General features: G+C 39.5%; 1 protein-coding gene across 4 annotated transcripts in view; it reads right to left on the bottom strand.

Annotated features, from left to right (window-relative positions):
- Dclk1 (doublecortin like kinase 1) overlaps positions 1-26043 on the bottom strand; it is a 330559-nt gene that overhangs the window by 155180 nt on the left and 149336 nt on the right. For all 4 annotated transcript variants that reach the window (XM_090342259.1, XM_090342260.1, XM_090342261.1 and 1 more), the window contains exon 4: positions 21181-21280. In XM_090342259.1, coding sequence (XP_090198385.1) covers positions 21181-21280 — 100 coding nt within the window. The remainder of the gene's footprint in view (positions 1-21180; positions 21281-26043) is intronic.

Raw genomic sequence — 26043 nt, forward strand, 5'->3', positions numbered from 1 at the left:
AAGATGAGAGTCTCAGGTCCTTTTGTGCCAGGGCTGGCTTTGAACCTTGATCCTCAGATCTCAGCCTCCTCAGTAGCTAGGATTACAGGAGTGAGCCACTGTGCCTGGCCTGATTATCTTGTTTTTCACCCCAAAAGAGTAATGATCCCAAATTTATACAATGTCCTATAGTGCCATCCATTACCCTTCAGAAGTTGCTTACTGACTAGTCTCTCATCACCGAAAAGAAAGAAAAATCATTTCCAAACCAACATTGTTTCCCTCACTTAACTTGCAACTTCATGGATTAATTAAGATACTGTAGGCTAGGGCTCATGTTGTCCTTTTTGGAAATCTTGCATGGACTGCAGAATGGTCAGGCAGAAGGCTAGTTCAACTTCCACCAAAGTTACCTGCCCCAGGCATCCTGGCTAAGCTTCCTTTACACATGATTTTAGCCGAGGTATGTGGGCATGAACATTATAATCTCCTTAAATAATTCAAATACCAGCTTCTTAGCTGCTGGCTACAAACCAAGTATGAGAAATTATATAATTAGAAGTAGCACATTTAAGAGACTACATAAAATACGCTAATGATTTCACCATGTTAAGGCAAAGTAGAGAATGATGCCATCTATTACCTACCTAGTATCAGTCCAAATAACAAGAATTATCCTGAGGGTACTTTAAAAATAATGCTATTCATCAGTTTGGTAGAACATATTTTATTCTTGGGCTAGAAAATAGGCTAACAGCCTTGTTCAACTTTAATGTGTTTAAAGTTGCTTGTTTTCATTTTCAGTGTATCTTTAGATGAACAGTATATTAATTTAATCGCCTTGAAGTCAAGACCATTTGGGGCTTGTTGTTATTTTTATTTTGAGTACTCTCATTCTAAATATGCATCCAATTCAGCTGATGAATAGACACTTGAATGATCTGTTACATACTCTTTGCCCATGAGATGGAGGACAATCTATGCAGATACTGTGGCAAATCCAGTCCTGTGAGCAATTGGGACTATACAGCAAGGTGCTTCCAGGCTCTTCCATGCTGGGAACATTTAGAACCCTGCTTTCCTAACCTTGCAACTTGCTCAGAAAGCTAGGTGTCTGCAGCTAGAGCTGAGGGCCGCTGACTTGTACAGGCTCTCAGAGGAGAAGAATCTAATCACCTCTCAGTATTCCACAGGGGATAGGGTTCCAGCAGCTCTATAGATACCCAAATCTGCACATTCTCAAGTTCCTTATATTAAAAAGAATACAACAATAACAAAATATTCACACAATCAAACCAAAGGAGGATATTCTCAGGAGAGGGTCAAAAAGGAGGATATTCTCAGGAGAGGGTCAAAAGGGAGGATATTCTCAGGAGAGGGTCACAGAGGCTCAACAGCTGTGTGCATATGATAATAGGTTTATTGAAATAAACTCCAAGAAATGGAAATGAGGTTGTTTATTATTTGGATTTTTTAAAATTTATTTCTTTATTTCTGTACCTTTTGTATTATATGTAAGTTTATATTTGGGGGGAACATAAATGGGGTACAAATGGAGGGGATAAAGGGTGAACAAATGCAGCAGTGATACTCACTAGACACTATGTTGGAAATGAGCTATACAAAGTGTGTGTGGGGAGGAGAGTCAGGAGGACAAAACTGAGAGAAATGGAAGGTAGAGGTGACACTGCTCAAAAACAAATGTACTCATTTCCTGACTTAGGGAACTGTAACCCCTCTGTACATCACCTTTACTATAACGATTAAAAAGGCCAGTACTTTCACTAACCTACCCACATCCTTCTTTATGCTTCAAATCATCTCTATATAACTTGTAATACCTAATACAAGGTGAATGTTGTGTCAATAGCTGACATTCTGTAAAAAAAATAGACTCAAAAAAAACCCAAAACAAAATAAGGAAAGCAACTGGTCCCCAGGGCTTGAACATAGGACCTGGACATTGTTAATGAGCTTTTTTTTGCTCAGGGTTAGTGCTCTACCACTTGAGCCACAGCTCCACTTCTGGCTTTTTTTTTTTGGCTGGCTAGAGATAAAATTCTCATGAACTTTCCTGCCCAAGCTGGCTTCAAACTATGATCCTTAAATCTTAGCCTCCTGAGTAGCTAATATTATAGGTGATCACTACTGGTGCCCAGTTTAAAGACTTTCCTTTCTCCCACCCCTGCCAATATTACCCATCTGTTATTGATTGAATCCACAGACACAGAGCCTTCCTGGGGTATAGGTGGCTGGTGAAACATTTCCATGACCTTGGTATGTCAAGGAAGAGAGGGCAGATCCAAACTTCCGAGTAAGCTCACACAGCTTGGGTTTCCCTGCTGGATTTCTCCCTGTTGTAAGTAGCTGGCATCATTATTGTTAGAGAACCAGCATACAACATTTCCCCCAGAGTAGTAAAGATGAATTTACAATGTGTCTGGTCTTCTTTCCAGGAGCTTCAAAGCCCTTGGCCTATTAGTAAAGTGGTGCTTTTAATGTAAGGCTCTGGGATCACACCTGAGTTTCTGATATTCAGATGCCTTGAAATGAGAGCTGGTCACAGATCAGCCATGTGTGTGGTGATCTGAAAGCAGGCGCTTTGAGTCAGATGGTATCAGCCTGACACCTTTGGGGAGGAAGAGGAGCTGGAAATTGAATTCACCATTGTGGCCAATGTTTTAGCACCATGTTACTCTATCATGCTTATGTAATGAAACTCATTTACAAAAATAAAGATAATCTCGGGATGTCTGAACTATGGTAAGCTTCCTGCCTGGAGAATCCATCTGTTTGCTAGAAGAGTGATGTGCTCTCTCCTGACCCTACCGAAGCTTTGTACATGGGACACCATCAGATACTGTCATTTGGTGGGTCTGGATGTGGACCCTTTAAAGTACTATAATCATAAATAGTGTTTTCTTGAGTTTCTTGAGTTGTTGTAACAAGTTGTTGTACTTGAACCTGAGAAAGCCATGAAAAATCATGAATGTGTATCCAAAACTCTGGATGGCCAGGGGACCTGGTCCTGCCCTTAATGTGTGACATCTGGTCACTTAGCATTGGAATGGTGGTGTAATAGGAAGGCCTGCCTGCGACTACAGGGATCTGCATGGGAACATGCCATGCATGGTCCCTTTGCTCCAAGTGGAATCTCTGAAGCATTCTTCCTTTGGAACCTTCCTGGCTGATTCTTTTGTTCTCTTAAATCTCTGCTCAAAGGGCACTTTCTTGCTGAAAGTGCCATTTTCCCTTGTGTTCTCCCCTTCCCTACCTCATTCCTCTTATTTTCTGAGAAGTTGTGTCCTTGGCTTATCTTTTAATGTGTCAAATCTTGTCTCCTATAAGATATTTGTTCTATGTGACAAGTGTCTTTTTTAAGATGACAGATACTGGTGGTTCACAACTAAAATCCTTGGTTCTCATGGGGATGAAATTGGAAGAACATGGTTCAAAGCCAGCTTGGGCAGGAAAATCTGTAAGACTCTTCTGTGAAATTAACCAGCAATGATCCAGAAGTAGAGCTGTGGTTCAAATGGCAGATCACCAGTCTCAAGCAAAAATAAAAGGTAAGGGTAAACACCCGAGTTCAAATCCCTGTACTGGCACAAAATCATAAGCAAAAATGAAGTTCTTTTAGCTCACTATGTTATGCTTAGTATCCAGAACAGTATCTGGTATATCATAAATAGCTAACCAATATTAGTTAAGTTGGCTAATCAATGCCTATGTGCATATAGATACATATATTACAAGACCAGGATCCTGTGATATAATGAGTTGAACTGTTAACTTTCTCTCAGTCCTCTACAATAGTCAATTAAACTATCCTCATTTTTCCTATTTGGAAACCTAATTACATATGGCTAACATTTTCTACTTCATGAGAAAAATAGCAGTATTCACTTTGGCATAGTTTATTTTATAATAATTCTGTCAAAAAGGTCTCATATCTAAAATATATCAACAAATTAAAAAAATTGAATCACTCCAAAACTAATCTTCAAAGAATCAACCATCCCATTAAAAGATGGGCCAAATATGAGATCATGCTTCATACACTGCATATTTGAAAATGGTAGAAAGGTGTCTCTGAGGCAAGACACTAGGCCAGCTAGACCAGTGGTTTGGTATTTGTTCAGGCTGGTTCAAAGTGGATCCTTGTGGTTGGGGCTGGAGGAACAACTATCTAGAAAAAAAAAATTTGAAGGGATGTAGCAGTTTCCCCTTTCTCACAGAGGTTCTGATAAACCTATTCTAGGTCCTAGTAGGTCACTTTACTACAACACAGACACTCTTCATAAGATATTTTTTAAAGAGGGGGCAGGGAACAACAGCAACAACAACAACAACAGTGTCTCAGACTGGCCTCAAATTTGAGATCTTCCTACCTCAGCCTCCTGAAATTTGAATTACACCCTGGGCCACCATATCAGGCTTCTGAGATAGTCTTGTTTATTTGTTTGTTTGTTTGTTTTTCCAGTCTCAAGGCTTGCACTCTACCACTTGAGCCACAGCACCACTTTTAGCTTTTTCTGTGTATGCGGTACCAAGGAATTGAACCCAGGGCTTCTTGCATGCTACGCAAGCACTCTACTGCTAGGCCAACCTAATCTTAAGAATTATTTTGTCTGTTTGCAGTGTTCCACTCTTCACTATGCCTTTTGCAACTATCTTATCACTTTACTTTTAAAAGATAAAATGGCGTAGAAGGGAAAACATACCTAGCAATCACAAGTTCTCACATAGTTTCAGCCTTCACATATTTCTCATTTTTGGCAGGCCTTGTCCACATGATGACCTGCAGAGTTGCGTGTTGCTAAAATTGTAGTGTCACCAAACTGATATTCTAGGACAAGAAAGATACCATTGCCACTCAGATGATAGAGCTTCCATTCTTTCAAGGATACTGTTTGCCAGGGAAGTTTTGTTATAGCCAAATTTTATTTCCACGTGGAATAGTATGAATGCTTATTGGTGTCATAAAAAGCCAAATTGCTTTAGCTTTCCATTTTGATAAAAACATAAAATGGTTTATGTTCCTGTAAAAATCAGAGTTGCAAAATTGTATTTTTAAAGTTTGACATTTTTGTTAGAAAATTTTGTAAAGAAATTTTAAAAAAATGGGACAAAGACTTAAAGAGTCTTCTCTGAAGAATTAAGAACAGCCTATAGACACATGAAGAAATGCTCAACATCTCTGGCCATAAAAGAAATGCAAATCAAAACAACTCTGAGATTCCACCTCACTCCAGTTAGAATAGCCAGGATCAAGAAATCTAATAACAACAGATGCTGGCTGGGATGTGGACAGGAGGGATCACTACTACACTACAGATGCCCCTCAATAGATGATTGGATCAACAAGATATAGTATTTATACACAATGGAATTCTGTGCTGCCATCAGAAAGAACAACGTTACCCCATTCGTAAGGAAATGGAAAGACTTGGAAAAAATCATATTAAGTGAAGTAAGCCAAACCTAAAGAAACATAGGTTCAATGGTTTCTCTCATTTGTCATAATTAATACAAACCTTGGTCTTTCCTAGCAGAGGATTACAGTAGCTCAAAACCTAGATACATAAGGCCATATAGGATGAGGCTAAATGAAAGGACCTCCAGGATATGGAAACAAGAGCTCTATAATGAGTGAATGTTGTTCTTAATGTACTCTGTTATTTCTCATCTCTTTTGTTGTCCCTCGGTCATTCTAATATTGTTACATATATGTATCTTACCTTGTTATCTGGTATACTGTATATACGTTTATTTGTTTATTTGAAATAGGAAAGAGAGAAGGGAGAGGGTGGGGGGAATGGGGACAAAAACATGAGAAGGGGTATCAATGTGTGTGAAGTAATGCACCTTCTATCTGATGAATATAACTAACTCCGCTATTGATTACAATAAAAATAATTCTGTCAAAAAGTGGTCAAATGTGTAACAAACAAAAGTAGTAAGACATAAGTTTGTCTAAGCTGACATTAAGGTTGAATCAAAAACCTATGAAATAAATTATTTGGTCCAGAGATCATAAATTCAAAAGCTTAAAAATGTCATATTATTGTGTTGATAATAACAATCCCTCAACATTCCATATGTTAAAGGCTTAGTCTTCAATTCGTGACATGATTGGGAGGTGACAGATTCATCAGAAGGTGGGCCCCTGTGGGAGGACATGAAATCCCTGGGAATGTACCACTGAAGGGCATACTGGGCCTTGACTCTCTGTTTCTCACTTCTCAGTTGAGTGCTGTCATACCAGTGAGAAGTCCCACTGCTTTGTCAGAGCCCCCTCCCCCAACCAGTGAACCAAAAGTCAGTCACTGAATCAGGTGACATATCAGTGCACATGAGTGACTACACTAAATGTACAGATGGGTTTGTTCTTGGGTGATACAACACTGGTTTCAGCCTGACCTTCTGACTTCCTCCCCTGGGCTGATTGTTTGTGGATTTAAAAACTTCAATTACTGGCTTTCTCTTAACTGAGATGCTGCCTTCCTATGGTTTTGTCTCTGGTAAATGGATAGGATCCCTGGGAATTTGAAAAAGCTCTTCTTCATATCTGGTTTAGGTCCTTAAGCAAAATGAGGCTGATGCTTTCACTGTGATTCTATTCTGCCTACTGAAACATGACATGCCACCTACACAATTTTCTTCTTCTTTTTCTTCTTCTTTTTACTAAAAGGTTATCCATTTGTTTCCTTTCCAGAGCTGTTGAGAGGGAAAATGTAGCTTGAGGCAGTGAAGAATCACACAATAGCACCATTTTATTATTTTAGCTACTTACAGTAATGAAAATCTGTAAAGACAGCCTGTAGCCACACATAGGCCAAATTATTAACCAGTTTGGGAAGTGAATTTTAAAGTTGCCTTCACATTAAGTACTGTCTACAGTGATATTTTTCCCCACTTCTTCTCTTTCCTGTAAGTAGATATTTAATTTTCCAGTCCTTCTTTTCTTTAAGTCTCAAGAATGTTTGACACCCAGGAGGCTCCTAACATCTGCTCGGTTGAGGAAATGAACTGGTAGATTTTTGAAAAGGAACAAAACCACAAGTGCATATGCGCTGGGAGCCACACAAAAAGGAAAGTTCTACAGAACCCTCCTGTATTCGGTGGCATGGGTGGATCAAAAGAAAGGACAAAAGAATCTATCGGGTTTATACAAAAAATAAATAAGCAGCAGTCTCTCAGACTGAAACAGTGTCTTGGGTTCCTATGTAAGCAAATCGGAAACCCAATTCACTGTAAAATAAAACTTAAGCTGAATCAATCAGACATGGTCAACTAATCTAGAGACTTTCTGCTTGAATGACCCAGATAAGGCTACCATTCTTCTGAAACCAAATATTTTCTTTGCCTTGCTTCCAGGGTCACCTTACAAAAGCCATCCTTCCCATGTAGCTTTCTTGGATCTCACTCCACTTTTGGTTTAGTATTACACAGATCCTCAATGGTTGCCTAGACCTACACACTTTAAAACACTTATGTACCTATGTTTATCTTTCAACAGTTGCTGGTGTGTGCGTGCGTGTGTGTGTGTGTGTGTGTGTGTGTGCGTGCGTGTGTGTGTGTGTGTGTGTGTTTGTTTAACCCAGTTTCCAGCAGAGGTTGACCCAAGCAGAGTTGGGGATTTGGTCTGAATTCTTCCTGTAGTTACTAGCCACAAAGGAACATATTGTAGCTTTCTATTTCCTTTTCTTTTTGCCTGAGAACTTTTAGAAAACCATGCTACTGGCCTTTGGCTAGTTGGGGGAAGTAAGGGCCTGGAAATAGACCTTATTTCAACTCCTTCTTCTGCCATTATTTATTCTTTGGCAGAATGTGCATGACCAAGGCTCTCCAATGACTAAAATTAATAAGATCCTATCTGGCATGAATACAATTAAAGCACTGGATGGAGATTCAAATATGCAATTAAGCAAGTAGAACCTGGCTAGACATCTTATCAGAAAGCTCCAGAGAGTTCAACTGGCCTAAAGCTACCAATGAGTCTACATTTGGTTTGGCAATTGATAAAAGAAAGCATAATCATACTTAGGCTGCATTTGAACAAGTTTGGTAGTCCTATCAAATATGTTCAGAGTCTCTATGTACTTTGAAGATTTCAAGTATTATTGTGTACAGTTCTGGAAATCACTGCAGGTAGAATTAATTACTGCTCATGGAATCTAAGGACTCATCGGGAAAGTACTAGGCCATTGTCTTCAAGCATATGAAGGGTTGAAGGGATTCCCTCTGCAGCTAAAGTTACCCTGGGCCCTTACAGCATTCCTGGTACCCTAGAGGTGTTATGAGATATAGAAAATAATGATACCTATAACCCAACATCAAGGCACTTATAATTAAGTTCAATGAGATATAAACTAGCCCTTATTTGCCTCACAATCCTACTACCCACTGGCTATGGCTATGATGATTAATTTTCTTTTTTTCTTTTTACTTTTTTTTTTTGCCAGTCCTGGGCTTGAGCTCAGGGCCTGAGCACTGTCCTTGGACTTTCTCAAGGCTAGAGTTCTATCTACTAGAGCCTCAGTACCACTTCTGGCTTTTTTTCTATTTATGTGGTACCGAGGAATCAAACCCTGGTCTTTGTGCATGCTAGGCAAGCACTCTACCACTAGGCCAAACTCCCAGCCCTGATGATTAATTTTCTGTGTCAGCTTGACTGACCATTATTTTTAGGTATGTCTGTTAAGGTGTTTCTAAATTAGGTTGTCACTTGAATAAGTGACAATCTTGAATAAGGGTAGTTCATTGTTTACTCCATTGTATCTGGAAATAGAATAAAAGGCAGAGCAAGATGGAATTTATGCCCTTTTCTCTCCTTTTTCTGCCTCATTTCTTGAGCTGGGACATCATATCTTTCCTATCTTTGGACTTGGATTTACACCATTGGGCAGTTCTCATTGTACTCAGACAAAATTACACTTACAGCTTTCTGGGGTACTCAGCTTCTAGAGGGAAAATCAGAGATTTCTTGACCTCAATTATAAAGTCAATTCTTTTTCATCTAAGCAAATATGCCCGATGTTCTCTTTTAGATATATAGATATCCTGACATACTCAATAACTATTTAACTTCTCTTATTTTCTCCCTTACATGTAAAACAACACTACAAGTTTTTCTGAAATTTTTTTATCAGATTATTATTTATAAACAAGGGGGTAGGGAGTTTGGCCTAGTGGCAGAGCGCTTGCCTAGCATGCACAAAGACCCAGGTTCGATTCCTAGGTCCCACATACGCAGAAAAAGCTGAAAGTGGTGCTGTGTCTCAAGTGGCAGGGCTCTAGCCTTAAGAAAGCCCAATGACAGTGCTCAGATCCTGAATTCAAGCCCCAGAATTGGAAAATAAAATATTTATAAACTAGAGTCATTTTGTAGAAAGGCCTAGAATACAAAGCAGAATTAACTAAACATTATAATAGTGGTGGGAAAAAACAAAAGCTGTATAAAGAATGATAGCCAAATCTTTGCTAGAAATCAAGTAAACAGGGTAAGGCTTTCCAATGAAGCAATTTTTGAAGTGATATCAAAAGATGAGAGGGTTACCTTACAAAAGGAAGGAGAAAAGGAAGGAAGAAATCCCAGGGTGATAACATAATATGAATAAGGATGGTGATCCTGAAAACAAATGGTTTGGGGGAACCCAGCAAAATAATACCAAGGCTGGAGTGTTAAGCAGCAATAAAACCTGGGAGATGGGGCACAGTTGGGTTAGTACTGCCCTTGAATTTCTCCAAGGAATCTATGGAGCACCTACAGTTATCCAGGTAAACACGGGAAAATCAATCTGTGTTCAAACATGGTATATAATGACTAAACACTAGAAGTAGGAATGCAGGGTAGTACATCTTTAGAATCATCTAAGGAAGAGTCTATGTGGAAATAAGAGAATGGCCATAGCACTAGAGAGCAAGCCAAGGGTATGAATAATGGAATGAGGGATGACTCAAGGCTGTGCAACCTCCATGTTAAGGGGAGCACAAAGTAACACAACAGAAAGAGGGATGAGCTTCACCAGGCAGGTGATGAGTTTAGCTGTGACTTGTGTTCAATTTCAGGTGGCTGTAGAATAATCACAGCAAGCTTATAGCAGAAATCTGGACCTATGGGTATGAGAAGAATCATATGGTTCACAAGAAGAGTTAGATGTAAAATTGAGAGCAGGTAATGATTAAAAATATGCTGTCCGGCAAGTGGTGGTGGTTCACACCTGGAATCCTAGCCACACAAGAGGCTAGAGTCTGAGGATCTCAGTTCAAAGCCAACTCAGGCAGGAAAGTGAGACTCTTATTTTCAATTAACCACCAAAAGGCTGGAAATAGAGCTGTGGCTCAAGTGGTAGAGTGCTGGCCTTCAGTTCAAGCCCCAAAACAGGTGCACACACATGTGTATGTACATGTACATGCATGCATGAACACGTACACACCATACACACAGACAAAGTATGTGCTGTCAGATATAGACAAACTTGAGTCTGAACTCTCCCTTCAACGTTTACTAGCTGTGCTGCTTTGGAAAAATTATTTATCATTGCTAAGCTTAATTTCCCTAATTGTAAAATTGGGAAAATAATACATACTTCAAAGGCTCTACTTATTGCATACCATCTGGTTGCCATTTGTCACCATCATTGTCTACCATCACCATCACTGCTGAAGCCATTAAAGTAGATGAACTTGGCTAGGAATAGAGTAATTAAGTGAGAAAGAAAGAGTTGAAGAATGAAGCATAGATAAGAGTTAAGTACTTAGAGATATGTGGCAGAAGAAAAAAGTTGAAATACACTCAGGAGTGCTGAAACAAATAGGCAGAACCAAGACAGTCAAACACTGTTAATATCAAGGGGACAGCATTACAAGAATGGAATCATCAAAATGTCAAATGCCACAAGGAAGATAAAGACACGCAGGGAGGAAGAATATTATGCACACCGATTTATGGCTTATTCTTGCTTACTTGGAACTATTATATATGTGATAGGTGTGGAAGCCAATTGTAAATGTGATAGGATTCAAAATGTCATCCAGACTCCAAGAAAATGTGTATCAGATACCCAAATGAATTGTGAGATAGATCACCTTCCAGAAATTTCAAAGCAGATATAAACAGCCATCGCCCTTAAGTCTTATTACTCACTTAGAGAACACAAAATGCCTAAGCTCTTGGCGAGAAAAGAGTATAGTGGGAAGGACTTTTTTTTACTCTTCCATTTATTTATTTATTTATACAGAGATATGCCATGAATTCCATTCCCAAAGAGCAGAGCTGCTCCTTTGGCTCTATGGGGGCTTTCCCTAGGGACAGAAATGGATGGCGCATATCCTGTGGATAGAAGGAGGTAACAGAAACACACCAGTGTGTAGGTATTGGCCTTTTACTTAGAGCCTGGGGTAGCAGGGCGAAGGAGCCTGGATTGTTCTGGATGTCATGCTGCTTGATAACATTGATATACGAGAACTTTAGTGAAAATGAAGATGAAGTTGACATGGAAGCAGATTTAAATGTTTCCCAAGAGAAACATCCAAGGCCAACAGTGAGAGAAAACAAGGAGTGAGGAAGACACAGAAAAAGCTGGTAGAGTCTGAGTGTTTACACCAATGAAGAAGAGTGAAAATGCTCCTGATGAAACTTCCAGAAGGATCCTAAAAACACCCTATAAGAGAAGATAGCTTTAAACCACATGTTGGTGGGCTACAGAGCTTTTAATCATCTTAGTGGAACAGTCACAAGTCATGACATCCACTTCCCTTTTCTCATTGCCTTCTGCCCCACCTCTCAATCCAATCTTGGAAGGATCTGACACATCAGAGTTGAAAGGAGAGAAAACAAGTCCTTTTCTGCCTCCATAGAGAAGTGGCTATACAGATCCCTTTATAAGTATGGGGAAAGAATGCATATTTATAATGACTGTTATATAATACTAAATCTGCCCCTTCTGAAATGAGATGGTACTCTACAGCTGGAAGTGTCTAAAAAAAACCTCTTCACTATCTTAAAAAGGGACTGGAAAACTCTTGGGATGGCTAGCATATACTACAATGGCAAAAGGAAAATATAAATCTGAAAGGATACTGGGAAATGTTTAAAAATCTGATAGACCCTCATGAGCTTTTGTGCTTAATATACTGGTTATCTAAAGTTATAAAAAGTGAATCACACTGGGTCTCCCATTTGTGGGGAAGAGGCCTTGTTTTTCTCCAGATGCTGCACATGCCCCAGTGTTCTGAGTTGTTATTTCCAGTATCACCAGCCCCAGGACAGAGCAGTGGCACCAGACAGACAGACAGTCTTCTCGGGGACTGAGACTCCTCCTTAAATGCTGTTAGTTTTAAAAGTCTGCCTGGTTCTTTCTTCTAAATGTGTTTTGGTTTACTCATTCAGATATTCTCTCCTGAGAACAGTGGGTATCTTCAAAGGCCCCTCCATTCTCTCTCACCTCCAACAGAGGAATAAAAGTTACGAGTGAAAAGAAAGCAGTAAGAAACCACTTTCTGGATCTAAAGAACACCAAAAGCAGATCTGGTGACATCTGCCTCCAATTAGGTCCTATAAATGAATCTATGAGGCAGGTCCAGCTGCAATCCACAAGGAGGTATATTTCAGCTGAGGTGTCATTCACTAAGTAATAAGGAACACAGTTTTGGATGTGCCTTGACATTTATTATCTCATTTGAGGTCCATTACAATCCAGGGGGAGAAAAGGCTTTTTACAAAATAGGAAGCAGGCTTGGAGATAGAGAGACCACACAGCAAGGAGGATGTATACCTTAGACAAGGCCTACACCTTCTGAGGCTACCCTGATGCTTTCTGTTATTTTAGGTCCTAGCACTATTTTCTTGTCCTTTGAGGAAAGCAAGCATTTGAGACCATGTTGAATGGTGTTTGGAAGAGCTTCTGTCTTTTCTTTTTATGTGCATTTAAAAATTATTATAAAGGTGATGTACAGAGAGGTTACCATTTGATAGTCAGATGCTAAGTACATTTCTTTTTGAACAATGTTATCCCTTCTCTCGCCTTCTTCCAGTTTTCCCTCCCATCCCCACCGGTAAGTTGTACAGTTCAGATTCAACATAGCATCTAGTGAGTGCAACTGCTGTATTTGTTCACGATTTGTACCTCCATTTTGGTGCCTCCTTTTCCAAATACAAACACAAATAACCAACCAAACAAGACAAAAAGAAAAAAAAACAGCAACAACAACAAAAAAACTTCTTTTCTCCAACTCTTGGGGTTCATTTCAAGAAGTATTATTTTATATGAATAAGGTGCACCCATATAGGTATTGTGCCTTTGTGTTCCTCTCCTAACAATATCCTCCTTTGATCTCTCTGTGTTTGAATTATTGAAATCAAAACAGAATCAAATGAATTGGAGTCCAAAAAACTATAGAAAGAGTCAACAAAACAAGGAGTTGGTTCTTTGAAAAAATTAACAAAATTGACAGACCCTTAGCAAATCTTACTAAAAAGAGAAGGGAGCACACCCAAATAAACACAATCACGGATGAGAATGGAAATATCACAACAGAAATTACCAAGATACAGATCATCATAAGGTAATGCTTTTCAAACCTTTATGGCAACAAATTTGAGAATCTAGAAGAGATGGATGAATTTCTAGCCAATATTAATGTACACAAAGTGAACCAAGGAGACATAATCCAACTAAACAGACCTATCTCTAAGTACTGAAATAGAAATGGCAATGAGAGACCTCCCATCCAAGAAAGCTCAGGGACAGAAGGATTCACAGCTGAATTCTATAAGGTCTTCAAAGCTGAGCTCACACCAATATTCTTCAAGCTCTTCAGTAAAATTGAAAGCGAAGGATCTTTGCCAAACGCATTCTAAAAAGCCACCATAACCCTTGTCTCAAAACCAGAGACTCATCAAAGAAAGAAAACTATATACCCATTTCTTTGATGAATATTGGTGCAACTCATCAAAAAAATTATACACTATGATCAAACAGGATTCATCACAGGGATGCAAAGCTGGTTCAATAAACACAAGTCAATATAATTCACTGCATCAACAGGAGCAAAGATAAGAATCACATAATTGTCTCAATAGATGCAGAAAAGACATATGACAAGATCAAACACCGCTTTATGCTAAAAGCTCTGGAGAAACTAGGAATCCATGGAACATTCCTCAGTATAATAAAGGCTGTGTATGCCAAACCACAGCTAGCATTATACTTAATGGCAAAAAGCTAGAGCCATTACCTCTAAAATCAGGAACAAGACAAGGATGCCCACTCTCTCTGCTCCTCTTTAACATAGTATTAGAATTCCTAGCCAGAGCAATAAGGCAAGAAGCAAACATAAAGGCGATCCAAATAGGGAAAGAGGAAGTGAAACTTTCCCTCTTTGCAGATGACATGATTCTGTATTTAAAGAACCCTATAGACTCCACTCCCAAGTTGTTTGAGCTGATTCGAAACTTTGGCAAGGTAGTAGCGTATAAAATTAACCCTCAAAAATCTACTGCCTTCCTATATGCCAACAATGAAAGGAGCAAAGAAGCAGTCAGGAAAGCAACTCCTTCTGCAAAAGTCTCAAAATAAAGTACCTAGGAATTAACCAAGAATGTAAAGGACCTTTATGATGAAAACTTTAAAATCCTGAAAAAGGAAATTAAAGCAAAACTGAGGAAATGGAAAACCCCCCATGCTCCTGGATTGGAAGAATTAACACCATGGAAATGCAATCTTGCCAAGGGCTATCTACTAATTCAATGCAATACCCACCAATATCCCAATGTCATTCTTTAAAGAAATAGAAGAAGCAATCCAAAATTTCATATGGAATAATAAAAGACCCAATGTAGCATAAACAACTCTTTGCAGAAAGAACAGCACAGGAAGAATTTCAATTCCAAACTTTAGACTCTATTACAGAGCTATACTAACAAAAAAGCTTGGTACTGGCACAAGAACAGGCCTGAAGACCAAGGGAGTAGAACTGAAGACCCAGAAATCAACCCACAGACCATGGCCACCTAATCTTTGATAAGGGAGCCAAAAAAAAATAGAATGGAAGAAAGACAGCCTCTTCAACAAGTTGTGCTGGCAGAACTGATTAATAACCTGCAGAAAGCTAAAGCTGAATCCTTCTATGTCACCCTGCACCAGGATTAACTCCAAGTGGATCAGAGAACTCGAGGCAAAAGCAGAAACACTGAAAAATTTACAAGAAGGAATAGCAGATACACAAGGTCTCCTTGGCACAGGTCAAAAATTTCTTAATAAAGACCCACAAACACAACAATCAATGACAGTTTGGATAAATGGGACTGCATTAAACTGCAGAGCTTCTGTATGGCAAAGGACATAGCTAGTAAACTAAATAGAAAGCCCACAGAATGGGAGAAGATCTTTACTAACTATAAAACAGACAAAGCCTCATATCTAAAATATATCAACAGCTCAAAAAATTGAATCACTCCAAAATTAATCTCCAAAGAAACAACCATCCCATTAAAAGATGGGACAAAGACTTAAAGAGCATCTTCTCTGAAGAAGAAATAAGATTGGCCTATAGACACATAAAGAAATCCTTGACATCTCTGGTCATAAAAGAAATGCAAATCAAAACATCCCTGAGATTCCACCTCATTCCACTTGGAATGACCATGATCAAGAAAATTAATAACAACAGATGCTGGCGGGGATGTGGCCAGTAGGGATCACTTCTGCACTGTTGGTGGGAGTGCAAACTTGTTCAACCACTATGGAAAGCTGTATGGCAGTTCCTCAAAAGACTAAACATGGAGCTCCCCTATGACCCAGCAATTCCACTACTTGGCATTTACCCAATCATCCTGAAACAAGGACATACTAAATCCACTAGCACAATGATGTTCACTGCAGCACAATGATGTTCACTGCAGCACTATTTACCATAGCAAAGATATGGAACCAAGCCAGATGCCCCTCAGTTGATGAGTTGGTCAACAAGATGTGGTATTTGTACACAATGGAATTCTATGCTGTCATCAGAAAGCACGTCATCGCCCCATTTGTAAGGAAATGGAAAGACAGAAAAAATCATATTAAGTGAAGTAAGCCAGACCCAAAGGAACATAGGCTCAATGGTTTCTCTCATTTTTAATAATTAGTACAAACCTTGGTCTTTCCTAGCAGAGGATTACAGTAGCTCAAAATCTAGATACATCGGCCATTAGGATGAGGCTAACTGCAAGGATTTCCAGGATATGGAAACAAGAGTCATATAATGTGTGAATGTTGTTCTTAATGTACTATGTTATTTCTCATCTCTTTTTTGTCCCTTGGTTATTGTCACAGTGTTTTACCTTGCTATCTGGTATATTGTATATACGTTTATATTTATTTGAAATAGGAAAGGGAAGGGGGAAAACAAGCTGGGGGAGGGAAATGGGGACAAAAACATGAGAAGGGGTATCAATGTGTGTAAAGTAATGCCCCTTCTATCTGGCAAATATAACTGTAACCCTTCTGTTAATTACAATAAAAATATGAGAAAAACGAAAATTACTTATCTACTGTAGAGGAAAAATGGGAACAATACAGCCACAAGATAAAGAATGAATGCAGGACTGCTAGAGAGGACAAGAAATTTAAAAGGTAAGGAAGAATTCTGTCCTGCAGACTTTGAAACAAATACAGCTGTACTCATGCCTTCACTTCAGACTTTAAGCTTCCAGAACTGCAAGAAAATAAATCTGTATTTTTCCTGGCATTTAAAATTTTCTTTTGTAGTTAACACATTATAATAGTGCATATATCTGGTGTTCAGTATAATATTTCAATACACATGTATAAGGTGCAATAATCAAATCAAAGTAATTAACATATTTACTACTTCCAACATTTATTTCTTCATGGTGGGAACATTCAATATTTTCTTTTCAAGTCACTCACGTTCAAATCCTTTTTTTATTCCAGTTCTAAAAAAACTAATGAAATATGAAAGTATAAATAGATGAGCTTCAAATAGTGCCTATTGAACTTGGAATCAAGAGCACTTAGAAACAGTTGAACAAAAGCAAGCAAGATGTGAAAATAGTAAAGAGCAGTTGGGTTCAAGGGGCTCACATCAGAAATTCTAGCTACTCAGGAGACTGAAATTTAAGGATTGAGGTTCAAAGCCAGAGGAGTAGGGAAACAGAAAACTCCATGAGACTCATCTGCAATTAAGTAGAAATAGAGCTGTGGCTCAAATGGTAGAGTGCTAGCCTTGAGCAAAAGAGCTCAGAGACAGCTCCCAAACCCTGAACTTAAGCCCCAGGATGGGCACGTGTGTAGGCATATGTACACACACACACACACACACACACACACACACACACACACACACACACACACAGGTTTCTGGTTGTGTGACACCTGGCAGGGTTGTACCCCCCCATGACAATAGGATAAATGGATGAAGAAAATCAGCAAGTGTGGAGACACTGGCTTTGAGGATGGAAGGTTGACACAAGGTAACATCTAATCTCAGGCTCATCAACAAGTAGTTAATTACCCCTTACAGAGGCCACATGCACATTTCTCAGGAAAGCCCTATCACTTCCAAATGGCAACAAAATCATAAATTCATCCCTTTGTCGTCAACATCCAAGCAACACCATGTTGAGTTTCCTGTCCCCAACCTGGCATTTGGGTTGACTCATTCTAAGTCAGACAGCAAGCCAAGCATGCCAAGGATCTGTCAGCCTTGGTGCACTCCCTCCTCCCCTTTCTCTCTTTCTCGTCTCCCCACCATTTTCAAGACCCCACTGATTGAGGATGATGTTGCTAAAATGATCTCATGAACTAAACAAGGAAAGTGTTTCATTCTGCATGTGAAAACATATGGGAGGAGAGAAGGTGCCAAGCAGTCTCCAATATTCACTTGGCTCTCTGTGGCCATTGTAATGGCAAAAATCCCTCACTGGAAAGACCCTGAGCAACATCTTGGAGCTCTCCTAGCAGTAATTAGGGGAATGTATTACTGATAATTCCAAACTCACTAGGAGCTGGGTTAATTTTGAAAGATAAAAGTGGTGCCTTGCGGCAAAAGGCCACTTCTGGGCACCATTAAATCAAGTATAGCCTTGCACAGGGTGAGACTATTAATTCCAAAGATGCCTGTACCCCCCTCTGACATGCCTTTAAGGAAGCTACTATAGAAGCAATCAAATGAAGCGTCAATATACAAATACCATTTAGCAAGTACAGATAAGCTGGGCTAAATCATGCTCCGAGCACTTATAAAAAGATTCACATTTTAATACATTAGCACCAGAACATGCTGTACAAGCAATAGGAAAATTGCAGTTGTCAACGTGTGAATTTAGTCTCAGGGTAAGTTCATCCAAGGAAGTAAAATAAAATCTCAATTTAGATTCTTTTTCTCCCCCATAGCTTGACTCTCCCTCCCCCGTATAGCCACATGTTTCTTCCAGAATGCGGGAGGACATGATACTCAGGAAATGTATTTCACCCCCCTCCATCCCAAAAAATAGGATGGATTCATCAGGGGAACAGATGGATTCACCCTAAATGGATTAAGTGGTCTCTCAAAGGACTAGGCCACAAACTAGGCAAGATGTGTGTGTGTGTGTGTGTGTGTGTGTGTGTGTGTGTGTGTGTGTGTGTGTGTGTGTGTACATGTGCACTCAGGTGCACGTGTCTTTTCTTTCTTGCACTGTTGAGGCTCACACATGCAGGGGCTCCTCACGTGCTCTGTCACTGAGTTATATATACTCTTACTCCACGTGCCGTTTGCTAATGGGAAAGCATTCTAAAGAGAACTGGGAGGGTATTTTCTGGCACTTTTCTGTTCTGCTTCTCAGAACTTCTACCTGCCTGTCATGACAGATGAAGAAGTGCAGGCCGCAAATCCTGGGGTTAAAAGCACATTGTCAGAAAGGGAAAACCCAGCTGCATAGATTTCACAAGCCAGACCAGATGGGATGAGAGAGCCTGGGACTTCTTGGGGCCTCGGATGGACACCAGAGGGCGTGAAGACCCATGGCCTGCTTTGCTGATGTGAAACAAAACTCCATTCCAGTTGGAATCTGACAGGCTATTTTCTATATCAAAGCAACAAATGGACTTTCATTTCAGAACACAGCTGGTCTCTCAGGTCATTCTATCAGACATAGCTATTTTCTTTAAATTGAAAATCAAGGCAGTTTATTTTTCTCAAAACTGTGCTGTCAGCTCCGCTGCCTGACTCAAAATATTTCACTTGCTCGGCATCATGACAGAGTTGTCTTATCCTTAAACAGGATGGGGGTCAGGGGTAGGGGGGTACTCCCTAGGGACCCCTTGTGAATGATATATTTACAAAAATCTATGCCCTGAAAGACATGTCCATCAGTTATAAAGATGGAAATGTATTTGGAGAAAACTCAGAGGAAAATAGATGCTAAACCACTTGCTCAGATAGGATCTTTGAGCTAAAAATAAATTTCCTCATATAGAACATCTATATATAGCTCCATTGAGTGTTGGGAATTGCCATGATAAAGAGACAATTATCTTATCCCTCCTTCCACACCCCAAATCATTTTAAAATGGGCAATAATTGTAGTTGTTTAAATGAATAAAACTAATGGTATGCATATAGCCATGGTCTATTTAATATTAGATCTGGCCTGTTCGTTGAGAAATGTATCACTGGGTAATTTAGTGGTCCTATAAACTTCAAAGAATGGATTTACATGACTTACAATGACTAGTGAGTTACTAGATGATGTGATCTCATGGAGCCCTCATCATACATGTGTTCTGTCCCTGACTGAAATATTGTTCTGTGGTATATGGCTGTATATTCTGCATATATAGAATAGACAGTATATGTGAATATGCTTTTTAATATGTCTATTATATGAATACAGGGTCTATATCTAGTATCTATCTATATCTAGTATCTAATGTCTACATAGGGTATCACATACACTATAACAAGTATATGTGAATATAACAGCTGTATCTTGATTGAGCATTTGAATGAGATCATTCAATCACATCACAGATCCTATCATTTCTACTATACTATAATATATAATATAATTTCTATAATTACCATTCACTTTGTCAAAAGTTCACTCATTTGGTTTTTTCCTGAATAATGAAGAAAACATACATGATCACCTTAAAACTCCCATTATCAGGCCGGACAGTGGCTCATGGCCTGTAATCTTAGCTACTCAGGAGGCTGAAATCTGAGGATCAAGGTTCAAAGCCAGCTGTGGCACAAAAGGACCTAAAACTCTTATTTCCAGTTAACCTCTAGAAAGTGAGAAGAGGGGCTTGGCTCAAGGGTAGGGTGGTAGCCTTGAGCTGAAGAGCTCAGGGACAGCACACAGGCTGAATCCAAGCCTCATGACCCACAAAAAACCAAACAAACAAAAAAACAAACCAAACCATTATCTAGACAATCTGAATTGTCAATAATTATGTGTTAGTTATCTAATTAAATTAGGGGAAATACTATAAAAGAAAAACTTCTGTGATATAATATTATTACTTACAATGCTGTTTAATATTCTAGGATGATTCACAAAACCAAAAAAGAAACAACATTCTTAAAGTCACAACCTTTCACATTCACCTTCTTGTTCATTACTTGTTTTCCCCTTTTAAGTCAACTACCCCTTCTTCATCAACTATGGAGAATCATATTCCCCTTATTAATGAAAGGAAGTGACCTTCCTCTTTTCTGATAACTTCCAGATGCTAATGACATGCAAATTCCAGCAGATTTTAGGGAAAAGGGACATCAAACCTTTCTTTCCTAGTCAGCAATGAAAAAAAATATCACATGAAAGCAAAACCTAAGAACATAGTAAATAACTTGACCCCAAATCCCTCAACTATAAATTGTAAGAAAAATAAGGAAATTAAACCATAGAAATCAACACCGGGATTTTCTAGAAACCATCTCATTGGATATCAAGTGGTTATAAGATAGCCATTAGTAATTTATTCTTCCATACGACTTAACCTTTCCAATGTTCATTTCATCTGTTTTCTATATTTTAAAAAAAAATCAAAGAAATTCAAGATATAGGAAAGACATGCTGATGGAGGGTCTGAAACTGATTTGGTGGCTTTGGAGTTGACATAATCTTGGCCCGATGTAGTTCATTTTGGAAAGCTGCCTCAAATTCTCCCTGGTTTTGAACTTCTTTTTTTTTTTTTAACTTACCACTTTCATCTAGCAAGAAATCATCCTGGTAACGGAACTTCTCCGGTCCACATGCAATAAAAATGTCATCATCACCAAAAAAGTCCTGAAGGCACATCACCTACAAGAGAAAAGCATGATACTCAGTGAGGGGCCGGCAGAACAGCAATTATAACAATACACACACACACCCCCCTACCCCCAGTAGGCAGTGGTACAAAGCCACTTCCTCTCTAATGGAATCAACCGGGCAGCATCTTAGGAGGAATTTCAAAGGATGGGCTCACGCATCTGTTACTAGTAAGAAACATGTTACATTTCAGTTCTGCAAGAAGACAGGATCAGGAGAATAGAATGGGGTAACTGTCACATTTATTACTTGACATATCAATAGGCTATGAGGTAAGAGTCCTTTGTTTCCGTACAGAGTGGATAGAGCAAGATGAGAGAAAGGGAGTGCCCCCTTTCTCTTCTGAATGGAAAGCCAACTTCTCTATAGCAACAAAAGTCAGCAGGAAGTTTTCAACAATCACTGATGGCATTGTATGTGCATGCTGATCACTGAAGAAAAATATTTGTATCATGGCATGAACGTAATAATCTCCTTTAGCTCCATTCCAATTCTAGTGAAAAGAAATGAAAAGGAAGAATTTTAAATGTATGGTTGAGATTTAGATAAGAAAACTAAAGTCAACAATCACTCATTATATGGCTTTTGTTTCTATATCCTAGAGGTCCTTTCATTTAGCGTCATCTCTCCTCTCTTTTGCTGTCCCTTGATTATCTCATATTGTTACAGTATCTTACTTTGTTATCTGATATATTGGATATATTTGTATTTGGTTATTTGAAATTGGATAGGGAAGGGGGGAAACAAGATGAGGGGTGGGGGTGGGGGGAAGAAAATGGGGACCAAGACATTAGAAAGGGTATCAATGTATGTGAATTAATGTACCTTCTATCTGGCAAATATAATGTAACCCTTCTATTAATTACAATATAAATATATGAAAAAAAGAAAACTAAAGTCACTAGCTAAACTACAAGAAACACTAAAAACAACCCTCCAACTTCTTGTCAACTCACAGGGAAGTTTTAGGGATTTTGTTTTTTTCGTTTTTGCCAGTCCTAGTGCTTGAACTCAGGGCCTGGGCATTGTCCTTGGGCTTTCTCAAGGCTAGCACTCTACCATTTGAGCCATAGCACCACTTCTGGCTTTTTCTGTGTATGTGGTACTGAGGAATTGAACCCAGAACTTCATGCATGCTAAGCAAGCACTGTAGGCCACATTCCTGGCCCATATAGAGAAGTTTTAATGCAATCTTTTTTTTTTTTTTTTTTTTTTGCCAATCCTGAGGCTTGAACTCAGGTCCTGAGCACTGTCTTTGCGCTTTCTCAAGGCTAGAGCTCTGCCACTTGAGCCACAGAACCATGTCTGGCTTTTTTCTATGTATATGATACTGAGGAATTGAACCCTCATCTATGTGCATACTAGGCAAGCACTCTATCACTAGGCCAAACTCCTAGCCCTAACTGCAATCTTTTGATACTTTTTATTTTCTTTCCCCTTCCATTCCCTTCCCTTCCCTTCCCTTCCCTTCCCTTCCCTCCCCTTCCCTCCCCTCCCCTCCCCTCCCCTCCCCTCCCCTCTCCTTCCCTCCCCTCCTCTCCCCTGCCCTGCCCTGCCCTGCCCTTCCTCATTTTCTTTCCTCCCTCCCTCCCTCCCTTCCTTCTTTCCTTCCTTCCTTCTTCCTTTCTTTTGTATGCAGGAACTGGGATTTGAATTTGAATTCCAAATTCTTTCTTGTCTTTTTTTTTTGCTATACACTGGCACTCTACTTCTTGAGCCATAGTTCTGCCCCGAGCCTTTTTCACTGGCTAAGGGAAATACGAACCTCATGAATTTTTCTGTCCAGTCTGGCTTCAAAACTGCAGTCTCCAGACATTAGCCTCCTGAGTTGCTAGGATTACAGGCCTGAGCCAGCAGGGCCTGGCAGTTTTGATACTTTTCTTCTAATTAGTCTCCAGTAAAAACTTCAAAAGAGGTATATTGTTTTTCAAAGAAATGTGAAGGTTTGTAGTATTTTATTCAAATACATATACTTCCAACACTGGGAACACTGCAGGTGTCTTACATTCAGATTCCTTTGACTATATGGATAGATCCTAATGTGCAGAAGCTAAATAGAATAGATTTTCAAATAGCATTCCCTGGCTGGTCTGATGGCCAGAAGGAACCCCTCCTGGAATGTATAGTTTCCATGAACGTCTCGCACATTTGGCTAGAGTTCATCTGTGGAGAGACTCTGGGGTTGTATACTTACCTCAGCGGTCCTGGCATCACTGGCACATTATACACTCTACAGCACATGGAGTAGTGAGTTATGAGAGTGCCCTATTTTTGGAGTCCCCAAATACATTAAATGAGGGGGCTTCACAGTTTTTTCAAATAATCTCGTTTCTGAATAATTATTTGGCTTGAGAGTTAAATGGAAATTTCTCCAACAGATTGATGGCCAGGAATGCACTCATAATATCCCATGCATACCCTATGAAACTAGGAAAATTGAAGAGGGCTTGGGTGGGGGGACATGAAGGAGAATGATGGAAGGGTGACATTGCTGGAGACACATTGTACTTATAAACTGGCATGTTGAATGGGACCCTTTTGTACAACTACTTAAGGATCATAAAAACAAATTTTTAAAGAAATGATAGTTAACATTGGCCTTGAATAAGGTCCACCCATGCTTCTCAGTGTTCATTCTGTACATGAAAGCTTGAAGACACTGGTGATTTAGTATATTGTAGGCATGGAAGAAGATAGACCAAAGAGAGTCATCGCAAATGTGGAATGAGATCTGACTTGGCTTAAAAAGAAACCCCTTGGAGTTAGGCACAGTGACTCACACCTGTAATCCTAGTTACTCAGGAGGCTGAGGTCTGAGGGTCATGGTTCAAAGCCAGCCCAGGCACTAAAGTCCGTGAGACTCTTATCTCAAATTAACCACTAAAAACCGGAAGTGGTGGTGTAGCTCCAGGGGTAGGACAGTAGCCTTGAGCTGATAAGCTCAGGGACAGCACCCAGGCCCAGAGTTCAAGCCCCATGAGCAACAAAAAATAGAGAGGCCCCTTGGGCTGGGTGCCAGTGTCTCACCCATGTAATCCTAGCTACTCAGCAGGCTGAAGCTAAGGATTATGGCTGAAAGCCAGCCCAGGGAAGAATGCTCATGAGACTATTATCTCCACTTAACCACCAGAAAAAAAAAAATGGAAGTAGAGCTGCGGCTGAAGGAAATGGAGTGCTAAGAGTTGAGGACAACACCTGGGCCCTGAGTTCAAGTCCCAGGACAGGTACCTACATAGACACGCGAACGCACGCGCACTCACTCACACATGCATGCACACACACACACACACACGAATAGAGAGTATCAATCTATGTGTACTTATATTTATACTTTTTCTCCATGGAGAAAAAGCTATAATGAGAACTACAACCTGTTCTAAGCAAGGTGAAAAGAATGCACTCCCACCACTTACCCAATGACCATTTTCCAAAAATGAGCCTTGGAGAACAAAACAGACTGCAATTCATCCTAGAGAGTGTGGACATCCCTCTGTCGACAAGTGGAAAATGAAACATGAAGAACTGTTTGATGCTCTTTCCAACCCCAAGATTCCAAGAATATGAAAGGAACACCATGATTGCTAAGGAAAAGTATCTATCATCACCTAGCACAAAAATACCAGACAGGAGAAAGTCATCTCACTATGGAACAACTTGTACTCGTTTACTTCCCAAGTGTCAGTAATCAAAATCAAAGAATTGGTTGAACTATCAGACACTCCGGTATTTACTGTTCTTCATCATTTTTCCCTTCTCCTGCTCACAGCTTCTTAATCAGAAAGGTGAGTCAGGTCAGTGAAGAGAACTCAAATACAAGTTGCTCTTGGTGAGAAAAAAGCTATGACAAAAGAGGCTAAGACACAAAGCTTACAGTAAAGATAAGAATAAAAATAATTGGAAGGCTTCCATGATCCAAGCTGTACTTCCTGCATCTAGATCTAGCAAGATTAAAGCACTCATTGCAATCAATGAAATGTATTGCATAACGAAGAAGAGAAAACAGAGGAAGAGTCACAAACACCTTCTCTAGGCAAATCTAGTTTAAAAAATGCTTTCTTTCCTTTTTGTTTCTTTTTCTTTCTTTCTTTCTTTTTTTTTTTTTTTTGCTAGTCCTGGGGCTTGAACTCAGGGCCTCGTTGTGCTTAAGACTGGAGATCCACACTACTACACTGTTGGTGGGAGTGCAAACTCGTTCAACCACTATGGAAAGCAGTGTGGCAGTTCCTCAAAAGGCTAAACATAGAGCTCCCCTATGACCCAGCAATTCCAGTACTTGGCATTTACCCAACCACCCAGAAACAAGGACATACTAAACCCACTAGCACAACAATGTTCATTGCAGCACTATTCACCATAGCAAAGATATGGAACCAACCTAGATGTCCCTCAGTTGATGAGTGGATCAACAAGTTGTGGTATTTGTACACAATGGAATTCTATGCTGCTGTCAGAAAGAATGACATCGCCCCATTTGTTAGGAAATGGAAAGACTTAGAAAAAATCATATTAAGTGAAGTAAGCCAGACTCAAAGGAACTTAGAAAAAATCATATTAAGTGAAGTAAGCCAGACTCAAAGGAACTTAGGCTCAATGGTTTCCCTCATTCGTCATAATCAGTAGAAACCTTGGGCTCTACTAGCAGAGATTTGCAATAGAGCAAAATTTTGATACATAAGGCCATATAATGTGAAGCTAATTGAAAGGACCTCCAGGATACTGAAACAAAAGCCATATAATGAATGATTGTTGTCCTT

This window comes from Megascapheus bottae, chromosome 11, assembly GCF_031878675.1.
Source record: "Megascapheus bottae isolate mThoBot1 chromosome 11, mThoBot2.hap1, whole genome shotgun sequence".
NCBI classification, from domain to species: Eukaryota; Metazoa; Chordata; class Mammalia; order Rodentia; family Geomyidae; genus Megascapheus; species Megascapheus bottae.